This window comes from Candoia aspera, chromosome 17, assembly GCF_035149785.1.
Source record: "Candoia aspera isolate rCanAsp1 chromosome 17, rCanAsp1.hap2, whole genome shotgun sequence".
Taxonomy (NCBI): Eukaryota; Metazoa; Chordata; class Lepidosauria; order Squamata; family Boidae; genus Candoia; species Candoia aspera.
In genome coordinates this window covers 11,287,853-11,306,559 of record NC_086169.1, presented here as the reverse complement: position 1 = coordinate 11,306,559, position 18,707 = coordinate 11,287,853, and the positions used below count along the sequence as shown (strand labels likewise).

Below are 18,707 nucleotides of genomic sequence, written 5' to 3'. Positions count from 1 at the left end.
GAGTCATTGCAAAAGTGACATAAGACCTTTCCGTTATTTTTACTAGCATTTAACAGTATTGTCCCATCTTTATCTCTTCTGTGAGACCCATCTTTGGACAGAAAAACCACAGCTGGCCTCTCCTCATGGTTTAGCTTCTGGTGGGAAGGAGACTGGAGCAGGGAAGGGGAAAAAAACTATGCAAAGGGGAAATTAATCGAACACAATCATTTGGGTTATCTAGAAGTTACACTTCTACGGACTAGAGGGAGGAGCCTAATTTTGAGAACCAAGCGGGGGGGGGCAGGAAGGAGGAGAAGGGAGAAGGACAGGTTCAAAACAGTCACGGGAACTGGAATCCATGCACGATGGCGCATCTAAACCGTTTGGTGCACGACCGAACTGGCTGTGCTGCACTCGAGGGGTTTCTGTTCCAGTCTTTAACGGGATGGGCAGCTACCAGGGTTGGTGTGAAAACGGCACGCTCCTGGAAAGGTCCCTGCGTGCCGGCCGCCCGGGGCAGATCAGAGAAGCCTCGGATGGCGTTAGGAGGGCTGGAAGCCCAGCAGTCTTTCGATGGCGGCGTTGATGTCTCCTCCGGTGGCGATGAGGGCCTGGAGGTTGGCCTCGCGGTTGATGAAGCCCATGGCGCTGAGCTGCTCCAGCTGTTGCCGGAACCGGACTTCAGGGCTCTGCGCCTGCTGGCAAAAATGGAACCCTCGTGAGCTGCTTGGCAACAGGCGTGGGCCTTGATCGGCCAATATTCCCACCGCTGTCCGAGTGGGGTCACCTTCCAGCAGCCGAGGCTGTTAAGATTTATTACATTTACAGGCCACAAAATCACTAAGGATGCTGGCAGTTTACACATAAGATAAATAAGTATTCAAATAAAAAGCCCACAAACTAATGAAAAGCATAAAGGCTAAACCAAACCACGATGGGGTCAAGGCCCAAATGCCCCCTGGAACAGCTCTGGGAGCCAAAGGGAGGGCGACCCAAAGCACCGGCGCAGCTGCTAAAAAGCAGAAGAGCCCAGCTGACCTCGTTCGAAGCTTTACGTGGAAGGAACCGCGCCGGCCATCTGGAAGAGCATGGCTGGAGAGCGCGGACCACCTGGAAGACGAGGATTTCAGCAGTCAGCAGAGGATGTGTGCAGATGGGGAACACCACAGTCACCCACCTGTGAGTTCGCACTGGCCAGGAGCTGGATCATGTGCTGCATGAGCTGCTGGGAGGGGCCGCCATCCCCGGCTGGCGAGGCGCTGGCAGTGGTCAAGCTACTGGGCATGGGGGGCTCCGGGATGGCACTTCCTCCGGCAGAAGGCGGGGGCGGCTGAGGGGTTCCAAGAGACCCGAGACTGCATGGGGAGAACGCGCGGACTCAGGGAAGCGGCAAGGCAGGCAGCGGGAGGCACTTTCGCGCGGCATCCGGGCAGCCGAGGGAAGGATGCCGGCTCTCCAGGGCCAAATCCTGCGGCCAGGCCCCCAAAGCCCACCCCGCTTCCTCGTACCTGGGCATGAGGCCCGGGGCCTCCGTTTGCAGCGTCTGCAGCCCCTGCTGGATCTGGAGCAAAGCCTGCATGGCACGGGGGTTTGTCAGGATCGAGAGCGAGTCGGGGCTCTGCATCTGGGGGCACGACAGAGAGCCACACGTCAGCCACCGATATTCCCAAGGACGCTGAGGGAGGAGGCGAGATCTCCTCGTGGGTCCAGTGCTGCGACCCAGAGCCCCAGTGGGTGGCTGATGCACAGCGGGGTACGATTCTCAGCCTCTGCTCCAAGCCCCAAATCTCCGCCCCACCGGCTCTGACCCCGCGTGTGCTCAGGTGCTGCACCTGCTGTAGGAAGGCCGGCAGCTGAAGGCGCAGCTGCTCCTGCAGCGGAGGGTTGCCAGCAAAGAGCGGGGCGTTTACCATCATCTGCAAGAAACAGAAGAGCCCTGTTTAGCGGGGGGAGCGCCCTTCCTCGCAAACGCCCCACCCTTCCCCAAACTACCCAAGCAAGAACTCACCGCTCCTGAGGCCACAGATAGCGGGGACTGTGTCCCCAGCTGTGTGGCAGCTTCACATCCCACAACTCATCATCCATGTATTATTACAGGTAGTCCTCATTTAGCAACTACAACTGGGACCGGCCACTCAGTCGTTAAGCAAAGTGGTTGCTAAGTGAAACTGCGACTGCGCTTAGGATCTGACTCCAGCTTTCCTTTGCTTTACAGACTTGCAAAGGGTAAATGTGAGGATTGGTTGCAAAGTTACTTTTTCATCACTGTCGTAACTGTGAACGGTCACTAAACGAGGACTACCTGCACTTGCCTTAAGCAAACCACTTTACAGAGCTGCAGGGCAAGTGTACAGAAACTCAGGGATAACTGGGTCTGAGAATTAGGTCATCTCACTAGGTTCAGTGCTCTAGCAAAGGAGGCCTCTTAGCCCCACATCAACTAAGTCAAGTATGAAAACAGCTGTACTCACTTGAGCTGCAACATCTGGGTTCTGGGCAAGGGCTTGCAACATCGTGCGCATGTAAGGGGCAGAAATCACGTTCTGCATCAGCTGAGGGTTCTCTGAGATCTGCTGCAGGAGACCCTGCATTTCAGGGCTACTGAACATTCCTGCAGGATTTGGAGAGGGACGTTAATCTACAGGCAATCATACCACAGCATGAGCCCCGCCCAAACCGCTCTTTGTAAAAAAAAAAATTGTCAGAGAAAATCAAGTGATTTGGGGGAAAAGACAATGGAAATAGATGCTGACGTCATACCCATCTGCGAAACCCACAGAAGACGCTGAAGAAAATGCTATTGGTATTACTGTCCTTTACGGGAATATCATCAGGCCCCCCTCGGAATAAAGGCCCTGACAGAGACCCCTCAAGCTCAGGCAGGGGCACAGGAAGAATACTGAAAATGGAGCGGGGTTGGGGCAGCATGATGGGCTGGGTTTGGTGGGGAGTGTGTTTTCTAGAAATGGTGGCATGCCAGGGATTTCACTCAAATGGCCAGCAGCAGTGCCTTCAGTTCCCAGCAGCTGCAGCCAGAGGAAGCTACAAGGGCTACAGCCGGTCTACCCTTCCACCTGCCCACAAACCCCGATTTGGCCTGAGCTGCGCCAAAATGGCACCAGGCTGCATGAGAAACAGCCTTGGAAGCGCTCGCTGGAAAAGCAAGTTTCCCACTTAAGCAGTGTTCCAGGTATAACACAAGAAAAGCATCAACTGATTCAACTTTCTCAAAATAATAACAACCTTCAGCACAAGGCATGGTATTCTGTCTCATGGGCTTATGGCCACTCACTCGCATAGGGACAGCCTGAGGAGGCACACGGATCTTATCAACCCCCCCACCTCCACTTTCTACCTGGGTTTCCAGAGAGGTGCGGCTTGAGCAGGCAAGACACACAGCCCTGGTCAACAGCCGGGAAATAATCAGGGACACCCACAAATCGCTTCCAACACTGAGGCACAACAGGTTCTTTGGAATACATGGAGACCCAGGGAATTTAAAACAGCAGCAAAACTTTACTGGTTGCAAGGTACATTTGCTCTTCACACACACACACTCACCCACACTTACCCACGTCCTCCCAATTAGGCTGCCAGGCACTAGCAAGAGGGACAGAAGCCACCAAGTCTGGCTCCAAAAGTGACTCCAGGAGTGGGCAGCTTTGGGACCCCCTTTATCCCCAGAAGTTCTTGCTTTGTTGATTCAAAAGACTGGCAGCTACTCTGGGCTTGTTAATTTACAAGTCTGGTAGCTGTTGATGGAATTGGGGTGGGGGTTTCCACGTGCTCAGGCCCAACTTCCTTTGTCTAGTTGAGATTTTTCCTTTGTCTCCTTAACGACTTGCTTCCAACTTGTCTGCCTCCCTGAAGGGATCTTTTAGACAAGTTTCCTGGCTTTTGTCCTCTCTGCTTACATGCCTGCTTCATCTTTAGGTTATGGCAACTTCAGCCTAGTCTTGCTGCCGTACCTGTCCCCAGAGCGGCCGCGTTGATCCCCAAAGGGTTGGAGACGGTGGGTGTGGCCTGGCTTGGCACTGGCTCGGGGCTCCCTTCGTTCCCCGGCGCCTGGCTCTGTGGAGCAGGATTCCAAGGGTTGGGCAGCGGCTCCCGGTTCTCCGTCCGCAGAGGCTGCGAGCTTGGGGTGTCCGAATTCCCAGCCAGAGCAGAGAAAGGATTGTTGCCAAACTGGAAAGAAAAGGCATTGGCAAAAGAGTTCGTGCGGCCCTGCTTGGTGCTGCCTTATTGCAGGGTTGGTAGGATAACAGGAGGTAAAGCATTGATCTGAAACACTCCTGTTTATAGAAAAAAGAGCACTGCCCTGAAGAAATCCGTCTGTGGGGTCTACACGGGCTATCACTGTTTGCAATTAAAGTGGTTAAATTAAAGCTGCATCAGGATCCATCGTTTGAACAGGTTTGCGGATCAACTGACATCAGGGCTAATGGCTAATCTGACGCTGGTCCTCTCCTGCATCACAACAGCAACCACAAAGGGAGGCAGAAAAGCAGTCCAAACCGTGGCTGCTTCCACACTTGGAATTATGAGGGCCACTCTGGATTTTGATACATCAAACTGGGTGTTTAATGTGACCCAGATTTGAAGGAACTGAGCCAACAAGATCTCTAAGAAAGGCCACAAGGTTTCCAGTCATCTGGGCTCTTGAGGATACACAAATGTGTGATCCTCCCCAAGGAACAGTGGTGTGCCGCTTTTAAACTTGCACGCCACATCACGAATCCCTGCTGGTCGCGATGAAGATTTTGCTGCTCTAATTAGCAGCTGAAAAGAACACCCCACAAAGCGGAGCCACGCGCACCTGTTCCCTGGCAGCGCTGAACATCGGTTCCTGGATATCTGTGTACATGCGTCGCAAGGCATTGTACCCTCCGGGGACGCTCTCCAAGTTGCTCAGGGCTCGGTCCTGGTTGCGCATCATCTCCTGCATCATAGCCGGGTTGCGCGCCAACTCCATTGTCTGAGGGGAGAGACAGAGGGATCTGAACCAACCTGGGGAGCCTCCCAACCTCATGCCTCTTTGGTGGCATGAGGCTCAACAGGCAGCCAACGCAGAGGCCCACCAAAGTACGCCTTCCCGCCTTCCTAAAAGCCTGCAAGAAGCAATGGCTGGCCTTCATTCACCTAAACAGGCTTCTCTGAGAGGCCGCTGGGGTTGGTGGCAAAGTGACCAAGAAATGAGCAAGAAAGGCAGAACCCGTCTGTGATAGACCACAGTCAGAAACCAGGATTCCAGGTGCACTTGCCTCCCGGGATGTGGCACAAGGCCCGATTTGGAAAAGCAATCGCACCTGCTCCTCTGCGTCTGGAAACACGCTGGACAGAAGGATGGAAGCAGAGAGGCGGCCGGTCAGGATTTTAAACCACGATCAATTGATACACACCGTATCAATTAAATCAGCTCTGCTTTAACATCTTCTCGGCATTCTGGTTTCTCCTTCATCCCTATTTCTGCCCTGCTAGGAAATGGAGGCAGGAAGAAAGAACAGCCGGACAACAAACTTCTCCCGCTGTCTGCACAATAAACCTGCCGTCACCTGGGGAAGTTCAAGGACTCCCAGGAGAGGAACGATTTCCTGGCAGGGCCTGTGCTCAAAGAGCCACCTGATTCCCTACTGGAGTGTTTCTCAACTGTGGCAGCTTGAAGATGTGTGGACTTCAACTCCCAGAATTCCCCAGCCAGCCATGCCAAGGTTGAGAAACACTGTCCTATGGACTATGAAGGTCAGTAGGGCAAGCTATGTCCGTCAGCTGCCTGGAGAAGAGAAACGGAGTGCTAGCAGGCCTCCCAAGCTGGCACGGAGCAAGTTTGCAGTGATGGCCCAAGGGACCGGATGCCAGTGCAGGACCCCCAAATCAGCAGATGTTGGCAGACCTCACTGAAGCCATAAGGAGCACACACATAACAAGCTAGAAGCCGAGCACAGAGCCTTCCACAGAGAGAGCACTTGCTAAAAACCCTCACGAAAACAGATCAGGAGGAAGGAGACTCAGCAATAAGATGCCCAGATTCCCAGTTTGGGTGCCCAATTCAAAGCACATCAGTTGTTATTGCTCCAAGCAAGGAATATGGGAAGGGATGCTGACGACCTATGCAACCAACTTGATCATTTGCAAGCCACTGGAATTAAGGGAAAATCCTCTTAAACTTAAAACGTTATACTTTTGGTATTTTACTCTTCGCAGTGTTGAGGTTTTTAATTCCTTGTAAGCCACCCAGAGTGGTGGCCTAGAAGTCAGAGGGAGGGAGGGATGAAGTTGTAGGGCACTGTGCTGAACTTGGCTGAAATTCAGAAGGTGAGTCTTGGACTGTAGGCACAATCAACAACCCCTGGAAGAAATAAGGCAGCCACTCCAGACAGCAGAATCCACCCTGTAGAAGTTCCTACGCAGGACCTCTGTAAGTGGCTGAATCAATTCAAGGTTAAAGTGACATCTAATAAACGAATGAAAAAAGAAGGGAACATCAAAGGTTTAAAACGGACCTTTGGATAGAAAAATGCCAATCGACTAAAAAAGGTCGGGCTGGGAAGGTGGGAAAGGCGACTTCCTGTGTGCAGAGGACAGCCAGACCAAGAAGGAAGTGGGAGAATAACCCAACAGGGCTGAGGCCTACAGGGGTGAGTTCATTCATCCAGTGTACGCCACCCACCACATTCCCCAAATCACAGGAGCCCAGCCGTGAAAAAATCCACATGCAACAGGTGAGGCCTCGAAAAGCTTCCAGGCAAAAGGTCTGCCCCAAGATGCAAAGCAGCGCTCAGCTGCCCATTCCAGACAACGTATTTCTCCAACCAGCAGTCCACAAAACAGCCACCTCACCAACTTGTGATGGCAGGACTCCTCCGCAAGCAAAATGCATTAGGGATGTTCAACAAAACCACCACGGCCTTGTCTGAGCCAGCGCCCGGTCCTGCCCACAGCACGTGGCACGCCAGCCAGCCAGCCAAATCTCACTTGCTGAGAAACCTCCCGTGGGCTTCTCAACAAGCTTCCAGCACAGAGATGGGGTGTCAGCATCACCCAGACTTTTCAAGGGGAAGAAATCCCCCAGAGCTGAGGAGGGCCCTGCATCATGGCCTATCTCTATCGCCAGAGCATCTACAGCACAGGCCTCCAAACCATGCGGGCTGCCAAAGCGTGAGCCTGAAGGTCTGCCGCCCCTTCCCCAAGGTTCCTGCACCACCAAGACACCATGCGACTGCTGGACCAGCTCAGAGTCCTTTTCCCTGTGCAAGAAGACCCCACCAGGAAAGCCCCATTCTGGTATGAGGAAAAGGAGAGATGGCACGAGAAATGGATCTGGCGTGTGCTGTTAAGGAATTGGCCCTGCTCAGCAGGCCACGGAGAAAACTCCCTGCACGGGAAAAAACAGCCATACTGGGAGAACACGGCACACCGGCTAGGACTTCTCTCTGCTCCACGAAGTTATCCAGCCCACCAGGGAAGGCAGTGGTCCTTTGGCTGAATTCAACTGTTCACCACTGCAGTTTTGGAAGCTGGGGAAGTGACTGGCACATAAATGCCTCCCCTCTCTCTCCCGAAAAGCAGTCTCTGCAGATTGCCTGAGAAGTCCTCAGTGTTCTTGCAGGGCTGAGATCGTCCCTTCTAACCGTTGGAAAGGTCTAAAGTCGGAATGCCCGAAAGTGTTCCTCAAGGCAGGGACTGGTACTCTTGAGGCCAAAGCCTCCTGAACCCTACTGAGAAGGTTCCCCCCTTTCTCTCTGCAGGATCCCAAAGAAGCTTCAGGTATCAAGAGAAAGCAGGGGAAGGGATGATCCAATCACCCCTGAGGCAACAATTCCAGTAACACAAAACAGCGCAGAGAAGCTGCTGAACTGCAACCCCTGGCTTCCCATGTTGGCTGGGAACAGCTGAAGGACACTTAAAGACCATGCTCCTCGCACCCGTCTTGGTCTTACATGCAAACGCAGCCAATGCCACAAGTCACAGGAAAATGGAGGTGTTGCCCACCTGGCGCATAAGCTCCGGGTTGTTCAGCATGTGAGTGATTTCTGGGTTCCGTTCCATCAGCTGTTGCATTTGGGGATTGGCCATGATCATCTGCCTCATGAAGTCTGGGTTGGACATCATGCTCTGGACCAGTGGGTTCTCCATGATCTGGGAGAGCATCTCCGGATTGGACATCAGCTGCCGCTGCATCTGCTGCTGAAGCTCCATGAAGTTTGCAGAGCCCATCCCCAGGTGGCCAAGCCCAGCGATGCCGCCAAAGCCGGCTGGGAGAGGACAAAAAGGAGAGGAGGGACAGGTCAGACAACAGCCAACCAGGGAGAAAGTGTGCTCAGCGGTGACCGCCCAGACCCAGTCTTGAGCAGAGCTTAAGGCAAAGCAGCAGCCTGTCTCTAAGGTATGGCCGTGAAGCAGCGGAACTTGGGGGGTGGGGGTGAGCCAGACCGCAGTGTCTGCAAGAGAACAATTCTCACCACCAGCCCTCAATTAGTGGGGTTGTTTCCCTTGCAGAATGATTTCTTTTCCTTCAACTTCAACTTAAATTCAAATACAGGTAGTCCTCATTTAGCAGCCATAATTGGGACCTGCAACTTGGTCGTTAGGTGAAGCAGTCACTAAGTGAAACCTCACAATTTTACAATCTGACTTCTGCTTTCCTTTGCTTTACAGACCTGCAAAGGTCATAAATGTGAGGACTGGTTGCTTAGTTACTTTTTCATCGCTGTTTTAACTGCGAACAGTCACTAAACAAGGCAGTTGCCAAACAAGGACTACCTGTACTTCTTCATAAATCTCTGCTTCTACTTGGAACCCCCAAACCCCCAATAACAAAGTCTGAGGCTGTCCACAAGAGTTTCTCAGGTGGGGGAGGGTTAGAGTTAGTCTTTGAATTTCCATTTTTTCCCCAGAGCTCCCACTGAATGTACAACTGAATACTGGGAAAACCCTAGAGAGACAGGAAGCACACCAAAGGCTGCAATGGAAACTGTAAAACAGGCTTAATAATTTTCTTTAAAAATGAGCATCCTAACTCCAGGAAAAAAAAAAAAAACAACCAACAGAAAATCCTGCCCTCCATGGCAGCCTTAGAACAAGGGTAATCAAAGGGTTTCTCACCCTAACGGAAGAAGACAGCTACATCCTCAAGTCTAACACGGACCAAGTGAAAATCTACTGCCAGCCATTCCCATTCAGCTTATCCAGCCGCCACACGCTTTGTGATCCTGTCCCTCCCAGAACATTTCTCTCCCACACCAGCCCCCCATATGTCAGGTGAAAAACACAGAATCATGGGCTAGATTCATATAACAGGTATAACCCTAAGTTAAGAAAATATACTATATCATATAACCAAATCATTGTTTATCACAGTCATAGGCCAGTACAATTAAAAGTACTCAAAAGTGTCCAATAAATTTCTCAGACATGATAAATGTACCATCCATATCATAGTTGAAATTTAGCAAGCTTGCTGTCCTTATACATAAAATCATAGGAGCAGCCTATGTTACAGTGTATTAATACTTATTTAAGAAATCCTATAATTATTAATTATTAACTACTTAAATGCAATAAATGATAATATCTGAGGTTTGAGTGCATTAGATTACTTAAAAATGTTTACAATTAGTTATTCACCAAGTTTTGACAAATCTTTAAAGCTGCTGCGCACAATCTAGTGCTGCACTGTAACTGCAGACCGCTCATCTTTAAGCAGAAACTGGAGATATTCAATGTCGGAGCGGCCAGAGTACCTAAAGATAAATTTTGTTTGAATGTCTCTATAGAATGAGCATCGATGAAGGATATGTGCAGTGGTTTCCACCTCTCCGGAGTCACAGGGACAGAGCCTTTCAGCCAATGATATCTTCTTATATTTGCCCTCCAGGACAGCTGAGGGGAGCGCATGACATCATGCAAGTGAAAAAGCTTTCACTGCCTCTAGCTGGCTAAGATACCTAGAAGGGGTGACAGTATATCTAATAAAGTCTGGAGCCAAGAACGATGGAGCTTTCTCCAAGCCCACTTGCCTCTCCATGTCCTCTACCCTTTGTCTCAGGTTTTGTTTTGCCTTGTCGTAGTCCAACTCAAGTACTGCAGGTGAAGAAAAACCTAATTTTTCAAGGTTGGACTCAATAGCCTTAATCCATGAAGAAGAGCAATTATCTTGGAGAATTAATGGTGCAAGGCCTTAAGGAAAAAAAATTAAGTTTAGCCAAAGATTTAAGGAAGCTATACAGATTCTTGATTCAGCTTTTGTCAATCCTGTCTCCAGGCGTAGACGTGCATTTGAGAGACAACGAGGCATCTGGAGAATTGCTCTTAATAAACTTAGACTGTGTTCTTTCTAAAGATGTAGAACAAGAAACTGAGGGTCCAAGATGGGTCCCATAGAGAAGCTGTGCTAGCGATTTGGCCTGAAAAAGCTTCATTGTGGCAGGGACGTAGTATCCTCCTTTAGAGCAGAAGAATTTGAGGATGGCATTAGCTGATCTTTGACCGGAGGCAGCTGCATATTCACAATGCACTTTCCTTGAGCCAGCGGCATGTATGATCACACCTAGATACTTAAAGGTGGTCACTTGTTCTATGCTGTGTCCACTGAGAGACCACGGGCAAAGTCTTGGCCTTTTAGCAAAGGCCATAATCTTTGTTTTCTGATAATTTATTTCCAGTTTATCATAATTACAGTACTGGAGCAAGGCTCTTTTAAGACCTATTGGTGTTAGTATATCATATAACTGCAATACGTAAGTAGCCTGTGCATTCAACCTGCGAAAACCACAGCTCAGTTCCCACAGCGTGCAAAAGCACAAACTGCCCAACCCCAATTTAATACTGAGCTGAAAGGCATCTCCAAGATCATCAGCCCAACTCCTGCCACTGAATCCCCCCATCTCTGCTTAAAAACGAAGGGCAAACCATCTCCCTTCGACGCAGTGTCCCTTTCCAGCAAGCCTGGACCATCAGCAAATGCTTCCCAGCATTTCATCTCCTTCTTTTTCTGTGTAATTTGATCCAAGTGCGTCAGGTCCTTTCTCTGGCCCAGCAAAGAGCAAACGGGGTCCCCTCCCTGAGAAACCTCACCGCGCTCTTTCCTGAGCTGGACATACCTCATCCCTTCACCTGCCTGCAGGTGACTCGAAAGCCAGTCCCTCATCACCTTTTTTTGCCATCTCCAGATTGAGATCCTCTGAGAAGGTGGCCATGCAAACCCCGAGAAGCGGCTTTTCCCTCACCCTCTTTCAAAGGACTCTGCCAGCCAGCCTAACTCCCACTTACCCAGAATGGAGGTGGCGCCACCGGGGGTCCCTTCTGCTGCCGGAGCCGGCGTGCCTCCCAGCGTGCTGTTTCTCCAGCTGCCGTTCCCCGCCTCCGAAAGGCTGCTGCTGGACGTGGGTGGCTGAGACGGGGCAGCAGGCGAGGCGGGAGCCGCGGAGGCGGCAAGGACAGCCCCGGCAGCCGGTGAAGTGGTGGTGGTGGGGGGGGCGGGAGGGGAAGCAGCCGGAGCCCCTGAAGGATCTTGCGCCCTGCAAATGAAGCCGTGTGAGAGACGAGAGTTGCAGGGGTGGGCGCCACAACTTTGGCCAGAGGTGCACCCCAAATTAAGGCTCCCTGCGCAGGACGTCTGGCCGTCTTCACGCATCCAGAAGGCGGCATCCTGCGCCTGAGCTCACAGAACCCCAAACGGGAGTCAAAAAGACCCTCAAAAAGACCCCTCGCGGGCTGCTGCGGCTTAGCGCGCCGACCCGACTGGCACAGCGGGCGAGAGGAGGGGGGTCCACCAGGCCCCGGCGCGTAAACGACCAAGCCCCGTTTTCCTCTGCCGCGGGGAGGAGAACGCGGGTTTTGCCCCTGGAGAAAGGGGGGGAGGGGGGAGCCCCAAAAGCTCCCCGTCCTTCTCAGACCCCGCGCCCGCTCTTACTTCTGGGGGGTCTTGATGACCAGGTGCACGGTCAGCCCGTCCTTGATGCCGTGCTGGAGCAGCGTGTCTCCGTCCTTCAGGATCTTGCCCGCGAAGATCAGCACCAGCTGGTCCTGCTTGGCCTTGAACCGCCGGGAGATCTCCTCCTTGAACTGCAGGGCCGCGGGGGGGGGGGGGGGAGGGGGGAGAAGGGGGTCAGGCGGGCCGAGGGACCCCCCGCCGCCCCTGCGAGGGAGGCCGCGCCACGCCGCACCCCCGGCAGCCCGCCCGGCCTGACCTCCTTGACGGAGATGCGCTCGCCGGTGAGGATCTCCTCCTTGTCCTTCGGCGTCTTCACCGTCACGCGGATCAGGGCGCCCGCCGCCGCCTCGCCGCCGCCGCCGCCGCCCGGCTGCGAGGACGAAGACCCGCCGCCGCTCAGCTCCGCCATCTTGGCCGCCAGCCCGGGGGAGGGAGCGGAGAGGGATGACGGGGACTTCCGGCGATCTGGCCGCAGTTCCGGAACTCTCGGAGGGCCGCAGGCGGAGTTCGTGGCTGGCGGACGGGATGCCCGTTGTGGCGGCGTCCGTCCCCGAGAAGCGGCCCTCTCCTCCCCTCGCCCTGAGCGGAAGGCGTAGCGTCCCTCCCTCGCGGCCATCGATACGGGACGGCGCTCGCCCTCCTGCGGATTGGGGCCCGGCGCCGCCTGAGGGAAGGGCGACGCAGCGAGACGAGCCCCCAGAGCGACCCGATCGGTTCAGAGGATAGGAGGCGCGAGGATAGAGTGGCACCCAAGCGGAGGGAGGAAGCGGAGAGGCGCCCGGAACGGGAGGGGCTGGAGACTACAACTCCCGGCATGCGCCGCGGGTGCGGGTGCGGGCCCGGTCAGCTGAGAAGGCCGGGCGCCGGGGCCGCTGCCCGCTTCGCCTCTTGCGCGCCGAGAAGGGGCCATGCTGCGCCCCAAGGCCTTGACGCAGGTGCTGAGCCAGGCCAACACGGGAGGCGTCCAGAGCACCCTGTGAGTCCCCCTGGGCGCCCGCGGAACCCGTGGCCACGGGAGGGCGGCTGGCGCGGGAGGAGAGTCCCTCCTTCGCCCGGGCCCGGTGGGGCATCCCCGTGGGGCTTTCCCGCCGGCGGTCTCGCAGAGGCCCGCCTGCCTCGCCCGCCCCGGCCCCCAATTCGAGCACTGCCCTCGCTTGAACGCCCCCCCCCCGCCGCACCCCGGGCTTTGGCTCGCGCTCTCTCTACACACACACCCACACACCCACACACACCCATAAACGCGTCAAACACAGCCATATTGGAAAAGGTTTTAAAAAATCAGTGCCTGAAAGCAGGTTTTTAGATCACGTGATAATTCTTCTAACTGTTGGAAGGGGCAGATAAAATACGTTTGTGCTGTGCGTGTGTGCTGTACAGCTAAGGAGTAGCAAGCTTTGCTCAAGATGAACAAAGAAGTCAGCAGCTGCAACTCCAAATTACTCTGAATCTTCTTGAGAAAGTTTTTAGGAATCCTGTAACTTCAGAAGAGATTTTGTAATTGGCATTTTTTCCCCCAGAGCAGTGTTTCCCAACCTTGGCAACCTTGAGATGTGTGGACTTCAACTCCCAGAATCCCCAGTGTTGTGTAATATTGTTGTATTCCATGCTGGGCTAAGGCTATATAGTATGGCCTGTCTCTATCAGCATGCATGTAAATTGTAAATTGCTGGAAAGATAGGCAGCAACTGCAGAGAGGAGAGAGTTTCGCTTTGGCTTCTGAGTATTTTGAAGTCACCTGACTGACTGCTGATCTGCTCAGGACCATAATCTGTTGTAGCAAGACAGACGGTTGGTTCTTTGTGGTCAAATGGTTACCAGTCTACAGTAGATTCATCTCAAAGGACCTTTCGGACACTTGGCCAGCCAGCTTCCAAGACACCAAGCTCACCCGTTTGTCCTGCTGTTCTTTGCTCCCCCCTTAGACTTCTGAACAACGAGGGCTCTCTGCTCGCTTACTCTGGTTATGGAGACACAGATGCCAGAGTCACAGCTGCTATAGCCAGCAACATATGGGTGGCCTACGACAAGAATGGGCATCAGGCATTTAACGAGGACAATTTAAAGTTCATCCTGATGGACTGCATGGTACGTGCCCTAAGATCTCTTTTTCCTCTCTGGCCTGCTTGGACAATGTGCTTCTTCTCAGAAGCCTCTGGAAGTTTGGAGGGTGATCAGGGCTGTTTCAGTCCTGTACCTGGGTCTGAATTGCCACTGGAAGGGGTCCCAGTAATCTGCTTCCTGCAGGGTCCTCTGAAGTTTGTTTATTTTTTAAATTTATATCACTGCCCATCTCCCCCAGTGGGGGGGGAGTTGCAGCATGACCACCTTCTCAACAACCTTCCCTGTAAAAGAAAGACTGGAGACAGGGTGAAAGTTGCCCCTAGGGCAGTGTTTCTCAATCTTGGCAACTTTAAGAGGTGTGGACTCCAACTCCCAGAATTCCCCAGCCAGCTTTGCTGGGGAATTCTGGGAGTTGGAGTCCACACCTCTTAAAGTTGCCAAGATTGAGAAACACTGCCCTAGGGGATGCAGTGAGACACCCACAAGAATGGGATGGACCTAGCAACAGCCACCAGGGCAGCCTGATTAAGAACAGGAGGAGGCCCAGCCCCTCCCTTCATGGGAACTGCCTGGCTCATGCTCTTGAAAGGGCAAGTCTCCCGCCTCCGTGGACTCTTAGCCAGGTCACCAGCACAGCATCTGCAAGTGCCAAGAGGCTGCTAATTTTGCAGATGACGCCCGTAACTCCCACCAATCAAATTAAAATGACCATTAATTTAAATTTTACCAGACCGGATAGTATTTGGGGACAGGTTTCTAAAATCTTGTGAGGTTTGGGGTAACTTTTATCTTTACTCTGGAGTGCCAGAGGCCGAAAATGGTTATAGCACCTTGACTGAGCCTGGGATGAGCAATCTTGGGTGTTGTGCTTCCATTTTCTGCCCGTGACATCACGGAATGATGGAACTGCAATGTTCAGGAGTGCTTTTCAACTCTGGGGAGGCTTTTAGGGGTAAAATTGGTGCCTGAGCCTTGCAGGCCCAGGAGATAGCTCAGGGGCTCCAGTGGAGGGGTGCTGCAGGTGGGCCACTGACGCCTTTCTAGGGCCAAGCCAACAGACCTCCAGTTGGAAATCTCCCAGCCTCCCTTTCTTGTTCAAAATCCCAGGAGGGCCGCGTGGCAATCACCAGAGTCGCAAACCTGCTGCTGTGCATGTATGCGAAGGAGACGGTGGGCTTTGGCATGTTGAAAGCAAAGGTAAGGCCCCGCGGCTAGGAGTGCGGGGTGCTGGCTGTGTGGCGAGGCCACTTTTGAAGGGAGTGTGAGTAGCAGGGGGTTGTTGGAACTGGGCCCAGAGGGGTGGCAAGGTCTGCCAAGAGTCTTCTGTCAAAGATGAAGGGTGGCAGAGCTGTTGCAGGTCAGCTAAAGAGGGAGAGGTAGAACAGGAAAGAGAGGTGTTGTCTAGACCATTAAAAATGAAAAAAAATAGCGTGTACAGCTGAAAGTAGTTTAGAGAAGCCCCACCGCTTTTGAAGTGTGGCCCTCAACACGCTGCAGGAAGCCTGTTCTATTCTCAAGCTGCCGAGTTGTGCCCGCTTCCTCTCAATCAGGGCAGAGTGTAGACCTTTTGGATTCTGGGGGGGCCTGCTCCTGCAGAAACTCCTGTAGAATTGGGCTGCACAGAAGCTTTGTAATAATATTTTCAGTAATACTTTGTGACATGCTTATACATGGTTAGCTTAAGTGCTGGATTATGGAATTAATCCTATTTCCTGGATTCTCGTGATACGCTTGTCCAAAATCACACTGCACTGCCAGGGAACCCTCAGCATATTAAGCTGAAATGGGGTTGGCCATTCCATGGTTAAAGGTAAAGGTAAAGGTTTCCCTCGACATTAAGTCCAGTCGTGTCCGACTCTGGGGGGCGGTGCTCATCTCCGTTTCAAGCCGAAGAGCCGGCGTTTGTCCATAGACACTTCCGTGGTCATGTGGCCGGCATGACTAAACAGAACACCGTTACCTGCCTGCCGAAGCGGTACCTATTAATCTACTCACATTTGCATGTTTTCGAACTGCTAGGTTGAACCATTCCATGGTTAGGGTTGGGTAAATTCCTCCAGGAAGCTTTAGAATAGGTGTACAGTATAGATTTTCAGGTTTAATTGATTAGAACACACACAATAATATTCGGTTAATTTGAGAAGTGGCAACCATTTACTCTCCCTTTTAACGAATTGCGTTAGATGCGAAACAGTCTTAAGCGAGAAGTGATGCTTTCTAACATGTAGAAGTAAAATACCTGATAATAGCGCAAAGAGCCTGAGAGACAGCATCACCTAAACTTGTATCACAAACGAAAAGGGGGGGGAAAGGCTTTAGTCCAGTTACGTTCTGCTTTATGCACCACGTCAAGCTAATGTTATTAAATATCCTTCTGTAGGGAAAACATCTGTAAGATACTTCCTTAATACATCATTTTTGCCTCATCTCAATATTGTTCTCATGAAGGTTATTCCAGACAAAATCAATGTAATATGGAACCTCAACAGCAGGATCCACACAGAATAGAAAATGCCAAAATTCCTATTCATATTAATATTTTCCAGTGTTCATTTTAATCACTTTAAGACACCTTTGCCCGGCGTAAAAAGGTATTACTTGGATTTTCTGAGATGCACTACAAGTCCTGGAGGGGCGTGAGGGCTTTGTGACTCCGTTTCCCTCCTCTTGGCTGGCCCTGGGCCAGCAGCAGGACAGAGACGTTGCCCCCGAGCTGCTGGGTGGACCCTTTTACACCTGAGGACCTGCTGCTGCCTGTTGAGGCCGGGAGTTCTGGCTTCATGCGGTACATTTAGAGGTGGAGGTCCCGTCTCGGGCACCCTTAAGACATGGCTCACCTCGTCCGTTTCCATTCATAAAACGGCTACCGCTTTTGGTGCGACCGTTGCGGTTTCCCAAACCGACGAACTGGTGATGCTGAAAAAGAAGTCTTAAGCCCAAGTTCCTGGCCATACCTGGTTGAGTTTGGTCTGGATTTCAAACTATAACTCTGCTCTTTTGACCCCAGTTCCTCCTCTCTTCACACGCCATGTCAAATTAAAATATGCCAAGCTAATTTGGGAGTTGGTGGCTGACTGCCTTACCACACTTGACTAGGTTTAACAGGGGGTGTTGGTGGTTTAGCCTGTTGTGGGAACCAGACCATTGCATTACGCCCTCACACAGCTGGCTCATTTGCACTGGCGAAAATATGGAAGGTGCATCCATCACGTGTGTCTTCTGAACCCGGGTTTAGCATGTGTGAATCCAGGCAATTCTTCCCCTCCACAGTATTCAGTTAAGGGCTGGAGGGCGGCTCTGTACTTCTGCCTAGCTGCCTGCTGATTCTATTTTTATTTCATGTATAAATAGAGTAAATACATTTACTGAAAATGGACTTAATTTTCCTGTGTTAAAAGCGTGCGCTCGCTCACTCCCGCCCCTCTGCATTAAGCGGCCATCCAAGAGCCGTTTGGCACAGGAGTGCATTGACTGTGGGCACTGTGGCAGCGGAGTTGCGGCCAGGCTTGGTTTCGGCACTCTCTCGACAGGCCAGCCTTTTCCCTCCTCTCTGCAGGCTCAAGCTTTGGTCCAGTACCTCGAAGATCCCCTCACCCAGGTGGCTGCTTCCTGAACAGGTGGAATGCCGGGTTGTGGCAGAAGGCGACAGGGCTGGGGCATGAAGTCGGCCTTTCAGTCTCGCAAATCCTGCCTCCCAGCAGACCGCGAAAGGCGCTGAGTGCCTCATGCTTCTTTCAGACACGAGAATAATAACAGAAGAGAATAAAGGATGCTTTCAGCAGCTTGGCTTTTGTCTGTCTGAGGAAGGATGAAAGGGGCTGGGGATGACTTCAAGGCCTGGCGCACTGCCCAGAGCCGCCTTAAGGGGAAAGTGGTGCGGTTACCGATAACTGGAGCCACCATTTCATAAAGGAAGAAGTGGAAACTGGCATGGCAGAGGGGGCTGTCACGTGCCTCAGGGAGAGAGAGAAGTGGGCTTGCTGGGAATCGTCTAAATGCGTTTACCAGAGCGTATATCCTAGGGGAGGGAAGGAGCCCCTCTTTTGCAGGGGTCCCTGAGCTGCAAGTCAGTACCAGAGGCCCCCGCTTGGTGTCACCAAAGACTCAAGAAGGCAATTCCATTCGGCACTTGTCTGTCTTGCTTTCGGCACCTGGATCCGCTCAGCCTTGTCACCTCTGGCGCTGGGCACGTTTCAGCCCCAGGGTAGGGGCTAATGCTGTGCCTTGGGGAAGAGCAGAAGGTGGTCTTCAAATTTGGGGGCGTGGGAGGGGTCCTGTTGGCCTTTAGCCCCTACAGTTGTATTTGCCAGTTGGACCGTTCCTTTCCACCAACCTGAGTTTAGACCCCTCCAAGGATTCCAAATGGATTCTTGCGTCCCGCGTTCTCTCTCCGTCTTCCTGCAACCTCCTTGGATTGGGAATGGTGCCTCCCTGGGTGGGGTGCCAGGTTGGCTTCTGCCTATTGTGGGGAGGGGGTGCAGATGAAAGTTTCTGGAGGCTTCGCGCGCCAAGGCTTTGGGAGGCTGCTCCTGCCACTCCTTTTATGCCGGGTGTGTCACTCTTCAGGGGTGAGACGGCCATGACTCGCCTCCTCAAGGCCCTTCATATCGCTCTGAAGCCTCGCCTAGTTCTAGTAGTTGGGGAAAAGGCTTCTGTGCAATACAAAAAAGTATCTTCTGGGGCTTCTGGCTGACAGAAAAATTGGAAGAGGTTTCCAAGTGTCTGTTACACA

At 52.5% G+C, this 18,707-nt stretch overlaps 2 protein-coding genes across 2 annotated transcripts; one reads left to right on the top strand and one right to left on the bottom strand.

Annotated features, from left to right (window-relative positions):
* Positions 1 to 11: 11 nt before the first annotated feature.
* UBQLN4 (ubiquilin 4) lies at positions 12 to 12,353 on the bottom strand. The gene is made up of 11 exons (XM_063317233.1): positions 12,171 to 12,353; positions 11,894 to 12,045; positions 11,251 to 11,498; positions 7,972 to 8,234; positions 4,799 to 4,957; positions 3,951 to 4,167; positions 2,454 to 2,593; positions 1,815 to 1,898; positions 1,491 to 1,606; positions 1,160 to 1,337; positions 12 to 677 (listed from the first exon to the last, which is right to left on the bottom strand). Exons 1-11 carry the CDS (start codon positions 12,321 to 12,323, stop codon positions 525 to 527), a joined length of 1,863 nt encoding a protein of 620 aa, XP_063173303.1. The 5' UTR covers positions 12,324 to 12,353; the 3' UTR covers positions 12 to 524.
* Positions 12,354 to 12,731: 378 nt separating this feature from the next.
* On the top strand, positions 12,732 to 17,756 carry LAMTOR2 (late endosomal/lysosomal adaptor, MAPK and MTOR activator 2). The gene is made up of 4 exons (XM_063316915.1): positions 12,732 to 12,890; positions 13,837 to 13,999; positions 15,083 to 15,172; positions 17,532 to 17,756. The coding sequence occupies exons 1-4, from the start codon at positions 12,823 to 12,825 to the stop codon at positions 17,586 to 17,588; spliced, it is 378 nt and encodes a 125-aa protein (XP_063172985.1). The 5' UTR covers positions 12,732 to 12,822; the 3' UTR covers positions 17,589 to 17,756.
* The last annotated feature ends 951 nt before the right edge of the window (positions 17,757 to 18,707 follow it).

Coding starts and splice junctions, on each gene's coding strand:
- UBQLN4 (XM_063317233.1), bottom strand. CDS start 12,323: ATGGCGGAGCTGAGCGGCGGCGGGTCTTCGTCCTCGCAGCCGGGCGGC. Junction 1,338..1,490: donor GCCCCGGGCCTCATGCCCAG/GTACGAGGAAGC, acceptor CTCCCCATGCAG/TCTCGGGTCTCTTGGAACCC. Junction 678..1,159: donor TGGCCAGTGCGAACTCACAG/GTGGGTGACTGT, acceptor TTTTGCCAGCAG/GCGCAGAGCCCTGAAGTCCG.
- LAMTOR2 (XM_063316915.1), top strand. CDS start 12,823: ATGCTGCGCCCCAAGGCCTTGACGCAGGTGCTGAGCCAGGCCAACACG. Junction 12,891..13,836: donor GGAGGCGTCCAGAGCACCCT/GTGAGTCCCCCT, acceptor CTCCCCCCTTAG/ACTTCTGAACAACGAGGGCT. Junction 15,173..17,531: donor TTGGCATGTTGAAAGCAAAG/GTAAGGCCCCGC, acceptor TCCTCTCTGCAG/GCTCAAGCTTTGGTCCAGTA.